Genomic DNA, 11,483 nt, shown 5'->3' on the forward strand with positions numbered 1-11,483 from the left:
ACTGTTAAGATACTAAACATTTTAGCATTGGACAACACATAGCATTTTTAAAATTATACGACACATATTATTATACAGCCACTGCTACAGTTATACGTATTAAATAGATCAAAACGGCAAGCTCAAGGCAAATGAAGTACATCGCACTCTTCTACACATAACAAACAAAAAAAGAACACACAAAAAAAGCAAAAGTATGACACATTCATATTACAGCAAAACTTTGAACCAGATCTCCCATGCAATGCAGTGTGATAAATTTCTTTTCCTTAAGTTTTGTTTTCAAAGATGGCAGGTATGCAAAGACATTCTCCAGTCATGTCATATATCAACTAATTCATTCTGCTACCATTTTCATTAGATCTCATCCTTGTCTTCCTTTTCACCTTTTTATTGAGTTGACCTCCAACCATTCTCACAAGCCATTGAGGCTTTTCTATTAACAATACACAACATCCTATTCCCCCTCCAAAAAGTTTATCCTACATGCACCATGTTAATTGAAAGTAATATTTATTTTGCATTAATTGAAAGTAATACTTATTTTGTAAACATTAAGTAGATTGTCTATTTAACTATTTAAAGTAAAAACCTCTAAAAAAATCATAGATTTAATGAAGTGTACATTATTGAAAAATATGTAGTTTCCTCGTGGACATGGTTAAAGATTGAAAATAGGACTTAACTATGCTAGGCATCTCCATTTTATTTATGTAAAATAGTTGACTATCTTATATTTCCAGACCTTTGGTAAGGAACTTTGAAACTAAAGATAGCCTTCGGGCCATAAACAGGTTCATCAATCATCAATCATGATAGTTGTGAAGAGCTGGAATGAGCAAGAGTAGGTTATGACAAGTAGGTTCATCAAACCTTGACATTAGAATCACAAAAGTATAAATGAAAAGAAAAAAAAAGGTGAATGATAATCACCACATATCCACAACTTCTTGTTGTTGTATAAAACCTTTTTGATTTCTCATATGAAAATATCAAGAAATCCATTAAAAAAATGAGGAAAATTAAAAATAAATATGAAATACTTGTAATAATAAGAAAGGTGAAAATGACAAAAAGAATGTTGAAGAGTAAACTTACCATGGTATCAATGCTATGGTGAATGAACTCATCGTTCAACGGTAGTGGCAATGAAGAAAGTTACTACTCAGCGGAGACGATGGTGAAGGAAGTTGCTATTGAGTGATATTGAAATGGAAACACAACATGAGATAATGTATTTTTTAATCATAAATAATTTTTTATTTTAAGTATTTAATGAATTAATGTATATTTTCTATTTTTATATTGTTTAATTTAATATATTTTCTATATTTTTTTACTAATGTTAAGAATTATTATTTATTTTGTTAATTATAAATTATTAATATTATTTGATAAATTGTAATTTAATATTAGTAACAAAGCATTTTAATATTTTTGTTAAACAAATATGTAATAGATTTTATTTTTTTATTTAAAATTAAGTCTTTCATATGATTTTTTTAATTTATAAAAAATAATAATTTTTAACATTAGTAAAAAATATAAAAAAATATATTAAATAAATAATGTACAAAATATTTTTAAAAATATTAAATAAAACCATATAAAAAAATATAGAAAATTTTAAATAAAACTAAAAAAGAAAACATACATTATTTCATTAAATAATTAAAGTAAAGAGCTATTCACGATTTTAAAAAAAAATACATGCAAAAAAATTAAAATCGTAAAATAATTTGTGACTTCAATAATTTTTTTTTTACGACTTTGTAGTTGTGAAAAGACTCTTATAACTTTAAAGTCGTATTTAAAAAAATGAAAAAATGGAAGTTGTAAATTTTTTACTATTTCCGTGTAAGAAAAAATCATAACCGATATTTCAATTCAGACGTTGTAATATTTGTTATGATTTATCTCTTTTGGGATATTATTTTAAATTTTATCCCCATAGGATAAATTTGAAAAAAAAAATCCTTGATTGGTTGTTTGGCCCTTTTGGGTCTCATGTGGTCCCAACAGCTTGAAGACTCCATGAGTGTTTGATTTAGTGTTGTAGAATGGATTTTGAATACATTCAGTTGTTTACTTTCACGTTAGAGAAGAATTAAGAATTAATTTTGATTCCATAATTAATTGTAGATTGAAGCAATTTTGAATAACTTTTATATTGGATCCAAAATTTTGTATTGAATTTTATTTTTATCTTGATTTTATAATAAAATATTCAAACATAAACTACATCGCTTCAAAATTAATTTTAATCAAAATCAATCTTACCAACACCTAACCAAACACCCTTGAACAATCTCATCCCTCATGCAAACCAACGTTCATTTCTTAACCCTTTCGTTATGCTATATGAGGTTGTGACCACTATTTTCATTTGAATTAAATTGGAACTCTCTACAAACATGATTTATTTGATTTTTCTACTTCATATATCCAACGGCCAATCCAAGACCCTAAGTCAATGGGTATAAATTATAAAAAATAAAATCAGTGGGTTTACTTATATAAATATAGATAAAATAAAATATAAAAATATAAGATTTTATTTACAAATTTGATGAATTTTAAAAAATGAGAGGGTGCAAGTGCACACCCTCACTTACATGTAGGTCCGCCCGTGCATATATCTATTTTATTGTTTTAGTTTTTCTCTTTAAAATGCATTTTGTAATTTGTAAACCTTCAAACTTCAGTGAAGGTAGATAATCAGTTTTAGCAAGTAGTTGACTGGAATTAAATAATATTGAATAAATTAATTTGAATAAACTAAATAATTTCTCAGTTAAAAAAGAATACATCTTTATTTTAGTAATAGAATTATATAGTTTCTATCTTTTAGAACTTACATATATATTTGGTATTTGTATCCCAAAAAGTTTAGAAATCATAATCGCATAAATTAGCCAAAGAAATCTTGCAAATGAGTTTGTTAATGGATTACTAAAAAAAATTAGTTGGTTAATGGGGTGATTATAATTTGCTTATTTATTAGTATAAAACAAAGCAAATATCATCAATGGAGAGAATGAGAGGGATAGAAAGTGTGTTGTGGGTGAGTAGAGGTTTCTTTAGCCAAAAAGTTCGACACAAAGTTTCCAATTTTTTACCCCATGCAAAACGTTGCTATAATGTCTTTTGTTTTGCATTGACTTGGAAGTCAATTTATGCAAAGATGGAACGCAGATATGTCAAAGAAATTATTAAGGTTGTTACAACATTGCCATAGAAATTGATTTGCAGGTCATTATCAAAGAATATGGCACTTAAGTTTTATTTTAGTTTAATTTTGTTATTGCCAACTTTGAAATTTGGTCCCCCATTTTCTTTTTCTTTGTAAATTTGGTCTTTCCCCATTTTAACTTTTGTTCATAATTAATTTGATATTCAGTATTTAACAGAAATGGAGATGGCAACACTATTGGATCAATATTTTTGTTAAATATTAAATGTATGAACAAAAACTATATTAGGAGATTTGTGCTCAAGTCGAGGAAATTAAACTATATAAACCTCGTATATGGAGTCTTTGTATTTTAATTTTAAAAATAATTTTTTGTAAAGAAAAAATTTCCTTAATTTTTTTGTCTTCGATGAGTGAATGAGAATAAACAACTGTGTCGTTTAGCCATACTATCAGCTATATAAATCCTGCCGCAGGCTCCATCTTTCATACTTCACAATTTAAGAGAAAACTGATCACAGTAACCGATCTTTGTTTTACTCTTAGTCATTTCATATCAACAAAAATATAATGAGTTGTTATTTTCTGAAACTATTTTATGCACTTTTGTTGCTTTTATTGCATGCTGCAGGATCCATTCTTGGATTCAACAGCCTTTCCAATAGCGCAGAAATTAAGTGCATTGAGAGTGAGAGACAAGCACTCCTCAACTTCAAACATGGCCTCATAGATGGTTTTGGCATGCTGTCTACATGGAGGGACGATGACAGTAACAGAGACTGTTGCAAATGGAAAGGCATTCAATGCAACAATCAAACTGGTCATGTTGAGATGCTTCATCTCCGTGGTCAGGATACACAATATTTGATAGGTGCAATCAATATCTCTTCATTGATTGCCCTTGAAAATATTGAACACTTGGATCTCAGCTATAATGATTTTGAAGGGAGTCCTATCCCAGAACTCATGGGCTCGTTCACCAACTTAAGATATCTCAATCTCTCTGATTGTTCATTTGTTGGGAGTATTCCTTCTGATCTTGGAAAGCTTACACATTTACTGTCTCTTGATCTAGGTAACAATATGTATCTCCATGGACAAATCCCTTATCAACTTGGAAACCTTATACATTTACAATATCTTGATCTAAGTGATAATTATCTAGATGGGGAACTCCCTTGTCAACTTGGAAATCTCTCGCAGTTGAGGTATCTTGATCTTGATGCAAATTCATTTTCGGGAGCACTCCCTTTCCAAGTTGGGAATCTTCCTTTGTTGCACACTCTTGGACTTGGTAGCAATTTTGATGTGAAATCTAAGGATGTAGAGTGGTTGACAAATCTGTCTTGTTTGACAAAACTCAAGCTAAGTTCACTACGCAACCTTTCCTCTTCTCATCACTGGCTACAAATGATCAGCAAGCTTATTCCAAACTTAAGAGAGTTGAGGCTATTTGATTGTTCTCTTTCAGATACAAATATTCAATCTCTGTTTTATTCACCTTCCAACTTTTCCACTGCTCTTACAATCCTTGATCTTTCTTCAAATAAGCTGACATCCTCAACATTTCAACTGTTGTCAAACTTTAGCCTTAATCTTCAGGAGCTTTATCTTCGTGATAATAACATTGTTTTGGCATCTCCTCTCTGCACAAACTTTCCTTCTCTTGTGATCCTTGACCTTTCCTATAATAATATGGCATCATCAGTCTTTCAAGGTGGTTTCAACTTCAGCTCAAAACTTCAGAATCTTGATTTGCGAAATTGTAGTCTTACGGATGGAAGTTTTCTTGTGTCATCTTCTTTCAATATGAGTTCTTCATCTTCTCTTGTTTCCCTTGATCTCAACTCAAATCTGTTGAAATCATCAACTATATTTTACTGGCTCTTTAACTCCACCACCAATCTTCAAAACCTTTTCCTTAATGCGAACATGTTAGAAGGTACCATTCCAGATGGATTTGGGAAAGTAATGAACTCTCTTGAAGTTCTTTACCTCTCCGGTAACAAACTGCAAGGCGAGATTCCATCTTTCTTTGGTAACATGTGCACATTGCAGAGGTTAGACCTCTCAAATAACAAGTTGAACGGGGAATTTTCTAGCTTCTTCCGAAATTCTTCATGGTGCAACAGATACATATTTAAGAGCTTGTACTTATCTTATAACCAGATTACTGGCATGTTACCTAAAAGCATTGGATTGTTATCAGAGTTGGAGGATCTTTACTTGGCTGGGAATTCTTTGGAGGGTGACGTCACTGAATCCCATCTTTCTAATTTTTCCAAATTAAAATACTTGCACCTATCAGAGAACTCGTTGTCTCTGAAATTCGTCCCGAGTTGGGTTCCTCCATTCCAATTAAGATCATTGGGACTCAGATCTTGCAAGTTGGGCCCCACTTTTCCTAGTTGGCTCAAGACTCAAACTTCTTTGAATTGGCTTGATATTTCTGATAACGGGATTAATGACTCTGTACCAGACTGGTTTTGGAATAACTTGCAATATATGAGATTGTTAAGTATGTCTTTCAATTATCTCATTGGTGTAATTCCTAATATATCGTGGAAGCTTCCTTACAGACCATTTATACTTCTGAATTCAAATCAGTTTGAGGGTAAAATTCCGTCATTTTTACTACAAGCTTCCCAGCTGATGCTCTCTGAAAATAATTTTTCAGATTTGTTTTCATTCTTATGTGACCAAAGCACAGCTTCAAATTTGGGCACTTTAGATGTATCACACAATCAAATAAAGGGGCAACTCCCAGATTGTTGGAAATCAGTAAAGCAATTACTGTTTCTTGATTTAAGCAGCAATAAATTGTCAGGGAAGATTCCTATGTCCATGGGCGCCCTTGTTAATATGGAAGCCTTGGTTTTAAGAAACAATGGTTTAATGGGTGAGTTGCCTTCTTCTTTGAAGAATTGCAGCAGTTTATTTATGCTGGACCTGAGTGAAAATATGTTGTCGGGTCCAATACCATCATGGATTGGACAAAGTATGCAGCAATTGATAATCTTGAACATGCGAGGAAATCACCTCTCAGGATATCTACCCATTCATCTCTGTTATTTGAACCGTATTCAGTTGTTGGATCTTTCAAGGAATAACTTGTCAAGAGGAATTCCAACATGCTTAAAGAATTTGACTGCAATGTCTGAACAGAGCATCAACTCAAGTGACATTGTGTCTCGTATATATTGGCATAATAATACTTACATTGAAATTTATGGTGTTTACGGATTGGGAGGTTATACGCTTGACATAACATGGATGTGGAAAGGTGTGGAACGGGGGTTCAAGAATCCAGAGTTAGAGCTCAAAAGCATTGATCTTTCTAGTAACAATTTAATGGGTGAAATACCAAAAGAGGTCGGATATTTGCTTGGATTAGTTTCTTTGAATCTATCAAGAAACAATTTGAGTGGAGAAATTCCTTCTCAGATTGGGAATTTAAGTTCACTTGAATCACTTGACTTGTCAAGAAATCACATCTCTGGGAGAATTCCTTCTTCTCTTTCTGAAATTGATGATTTGGGAAAATTAGACTTGTCACACAACTCTCTTTCTGGAAGAATCCCATCAGGAAGACATTTTGAAACCTTTGAAGCCTCTAGTTTTGAAGGAAACATTGATCTTTGTGGTGAACAACTTAACAAAACTTGTCCTGGGGATGGAGATCAGACAACAGCAGAGCATCAAGAACCACCAGTCAATGGTGATGATTCTTTTTTCTATGAGGGATTATACATGAGCTTGGGGATTGGATACTTCACTGGATTTTGGGGCTTATTAGGGCCATTACTACTGTGGCGTCCTTGGAGAATTGCTTACATCAGGTTTCTGAACAGATTAACAGACTATGTATGTGTATGCTTATGGTGAATGTGGGAATTGTTGCTGATCGCTCGAAGGCAAAAAGGTATGCTCTAGATTTTATTTGTCAAGTTCATGGTTTATGTTCTGACTTTGTTTTAAATATATCAAGAATTGCTTCACTGATCAGAAAGGGTAATATGTATTTTGAACAGAAAGCTCATGTTAACCGTAAACCAATTGTTAGAAGTTAATAATTTATTTCTTCATCCCAACTTAACAAATTCATTAGTGCTTACTCAAATAATTATTGTTTTAACTAGAGTGTTACTTTGAAAGAGTTAAAAAAATATCTCATAAATGTTTTATTTAATAATTCATTGATGGAATATGTTTGTATTAAATGGCTAGGGTGACATTTTATTCAGGTGTCTTAGACGTGCTTTAGTATACTGTCTTAGATGTCTTTATCGTGAAAGAATTAGCAGAAAGTTTTCCAATTGAGATTTTTTTTTTTGTTTTGTTTAAAAGAAATTGTTTTATTCTTACCTAGGTGCAGCATATGGCACTCTTAATTTGAGTGAATTAAGTTATTGAAAGGTTATTCTCATAGAAAATTTGGGAAACGGTTATTATTCTCAAATCACAAATTCTTCAATTTTCACATTTTTTATGATGCAGCCATCTACACTTTATGAGCGATTTCTTATAACATATTTTAGTTACTATGTACTGTTTCAGCATATATGACTACCTTGTTCTATTGTCCATGCTTGTCTAATATTTCGAAACAGATACAGTTTGTGTCGATTCCTTAGCACCACCCACTCCTGCCCAATCCATCAACTGCAAAGGCAACTCCTAACTATGCTAAATAAGAAGTGTTTGTTACAATATTATCATATACAGGGCAGAGCTAGGAATTCACTTAGATGGCCCAAGAAAAATAATAATAATTTAAATTTTTACATTATACAAAAATATAAAAACATTTAATATATATATATATATATATATATATATATATATATATGGAGTTATAAGATTGATTTTATGGTTGACAAGAGAAAAAAAAGGAGAAAGGGATTATGAATTTGAATCTCTTTTACTAAAAAAAATGATAAACTAGTAATTAATATTTGACTTGGAATTTTTTTTATAAAGAAAAAATATAAAACTATATTAAGCATAAACACCTTACTATCTAATTAATTTAGTCAGTTATATGAGAAATAAATAGAAACATGGTTTCTTCCTAATTATTAGAGACATAATCTCTCTCAAATATATTAATTATACATTTAAAAAAAAACAAATAGATGCAATTAGTTTATACTCTTTATTGTGAAGCTTGCAAATTAAACAATCGATCATTTCATACACAGGTGGATATATTTATTGGTTTCTTAACAATTTAAGTCAATCACATAGGTGAAAAAATGTTCAGTAATTAATGATATTAATATAACTACTACTTAAAATATTTAAATTATGGGTATATTTTTAGAATAAAATTTTAATTTAAGTTAAATTATTCATTTGGTCCTTATAGTTTCATGATTCTTACCTTTTTAGTCCCTATAGTTTAAAAGTGGTGTTTTTAATCCCTATAATTTATATTTTAATTCTCTTTTAGTCTCAGTTTAAAAATATTATTTTTATTCTTTATAGTTTGTATTTTAATTCTCTTTTAATCCCTATAGTTTGAAAGTAATATTTTTAGTCCCTATAGTTTGTATTTTAATTACCTTTTAGTCTTTACTACAAAAAAAATATAAAAATAATTAACTACAAATTAGTTATAAATTATCAATTATTTTTTATTACAAATTATCTTAGGATAAATTAGTTACGAATTATTTGTTAATATTTTTGTAGTTAATTGTAATTGATAACATTACTTATATTTTGATGGTAATGACTAAAATGGAATTAAAATATAAAATATAGGGACTAAAAATATCACTTTCAAATTATAGGGACTAAAAGAGAATTAAAATAAAAATGATAAGGACTAAAAAAAACTATTTTTAAAATTATAGGGACTAAAAGAGAATTAAAATATAAACTACAGAGACTAAAAAAATTACTTTCAAACTATAGAGATAAAAAAGATAAGAATAGTGAAATTATAGGGATCAAATGGGTAATTTAACCTTTAATTTATGATATTTTTAATTAAAATGTGAATGAAGGTAATATAAGAGAAGAAAAAATAATTAAATATATAAAATGATTTTGAATAATTATATATGAACACTTCAACATTTATATCTCATTTGTTACTATCACATTTACCTATTATACTTACACTTTTCTTTTTTTTTCCTCTCCCTAAGTGTAAACTAACATGACATGTAGTATTTTTCAACATTTTTTTCCATAAATTTTAAGGGGACCGTAATTGTTTTTACATGGTATTTTAAATACACTTTGTGAAAAACTTGGGGGCATGGCCCCTGCATGTATATTTCCATTTTCAATTTTATATAAACAAATATAATTCTGTCTTTATCTTGTAATGCACCACATTAATTTTTGTACAAAAAAATGCTGATTGTTGCAGATGTGCTGAACGCTTCTGATCAGAGAAGAAAGCATTGTTGGCTGCTACAAGTACGAAATATTTCTTTAGTATAGGAGTTTACAATGTTTTGTATTTAAGTAATGAACTGCAAAATCTTTTTTTGCAGAAACTCAGTATGATATTGTTGTATTTTATTGTATAATATATTTGTAATGCTGTTTATTTTTCATTATAATGTGCTTAGATCTGTGATGTCTAAAATTTGACCACTTCATTTTCATCTTCAACAATGCTTTCTGCTATATTCCCCTAGTTCAGCTATACTTACTGTGAATCAAATTTGTACATGAGAAGAAGAATGCAAGATACCCTATTTGTTCCTAGTTACTATCAGTATATTTGCACCCTTGTGTTAGAATGCCTAGCTCGGTCGGATAGCTTGAAATCATTGGGGCTCTGATAATGGGGATCCGTTTTGAGCAGCTATAAAACAAGAAACACATCAAAATAAATTACCAGATCAAATTATGAGATTGATAGTTTGGTCAAAATGGAAGTCAACAAATGTTATATCAGCATCTAATTATAAAATCTAGCTGTTTTCTTATTTTTCACCTTTCTTTTTTCCTTTCTGTTATTCATTATTGTTCTTACTCTTCCATCCCGTGAGCCCCAATTACATTCCATGCATACATGCAAATTCTCTTATAACATCCTATATTTATCTGCATCAAAATTTACAGGATGCTTCAGCGAATTTTTCCAATTTTTGTATAATTTGAATGTAGCAAATTACTCTTTTTCTCTTTCCATTTCACAACATCCAACTAATTTGTTTTAAACAAACAAATGCACTAAGCATAATTGGTTGAATAATTTATTCATAAAGTTTACGGTTCATGTTTGAATTCTCATCACTCCCTTAATAATTATGGTTGAATAAATTAAATTCAATAGCTCAATGCACCAGGAAATAAATACATAAAAACTTTAACAACTTTCTACACCACTGTCGAAAGTAAAAAGTATAAAATAAAAAGGAGATCACTTTCAAATTTGACCACTTCATATTTCATCTTCATCAATGCTTTCTAATATATTCTCCTAGTTCAGCTATACTTACTGTGAATCAAATTTGGGCATGAAAATTAAGAAGAATGCAAAATACCCTATTTGTTCCTAGTTACTACCAATATATTGGCATCCTTGTGTTAGACCCCTTCTGTACAAGCAGAGCATTAAAATTTGCATCAAGCTAGTGTTAGGTTGCTGGTCTTATCACATTTTATGAATTTATCTCACAATTATCATGAAGATAGACAAGGGTATATCTGTAAATGAAATTCTCCCAATGAATGCTAATTTTGAAATTATCTCTCTTCCGTTGCACCAACATGAGAGTGTCAATTAGATCCCATCATCTAGTCCTTATTTTAGCAATAATTGTTGTAAGAAAAAGAAAAGGATCATAGGCAGTCTAAAACACAATTGCATTTCATGCAGTTTTGCCATTTCTTTTGCAATTTTCTTTTTTTAATTTGAATTCTGTCATTTAATTCTTGAAATTGATACACTTTTCTAAATGTTGTAAACTATCAAACTTCAAGTTTTATAATAAGTCTGTCTGCAGTAAATGATATCATTAGTAATTAGTACATATTCTCACTGGTATCACTGAAAATATCTCTTGGAGACTACCTTTTCAAGATAGGAGTGGACCACGTATGGTTCATCATGGGCTTAGCCTGTGAAATCATGATCATGATACATTGAAGGTTCACCGCCATTATTTACAATAAATCTATTCCAATACTAATTTTTCTTTTTTCTGCAGCTTTAGGCGAAGTCTCCCAAATTTAGGAATAAATGCCTTAATTCTAATCACTAGTTAGCAATTACTCTATCATCACCATCCATCTCATATCTTTTGTATTCTCTATTCTCTTT

The 11,483-nt window shown here is 30.1% G+C and overlaps 1 protein-coding gene across 1 annotated transcript; it reads left to right on the forward strand.

Annotated features, from left to right (window-relative positions):
• Positions 1–288: 288 nt before the first annotated feature.
• Positions 289–7,078, forward strand: LOC102666084 (receptor-like protein EIX2). The gene is made up of 2 exons (XM_006599826.1): positions 289–295; positions 3,825–7,078. Exons 1-2 carry the CDS (start codon positions 289–291, stop codon positions 7,076–7,078), a joined length of 3,261 nt encoding a protein of 1,086 aa, XP_006599889.1.
• Positions 7,079–11,483: the final 4,405 nt, after the last annotated feature.

The sequence above is a fragment of the Glycine max genome, chromosome 16 (assembly GCF_000004515.6).
Source record: "Glycine max cultivar Williams 82 chromosome 16, Glycine_max_v4.0, whole genome shotgun sequence".
NCBI lineage: Eukaryota > Viridiplantae > Streptophyta > Magnoliopsida > Fabales > Fabaceae > Glycine > Glycine max.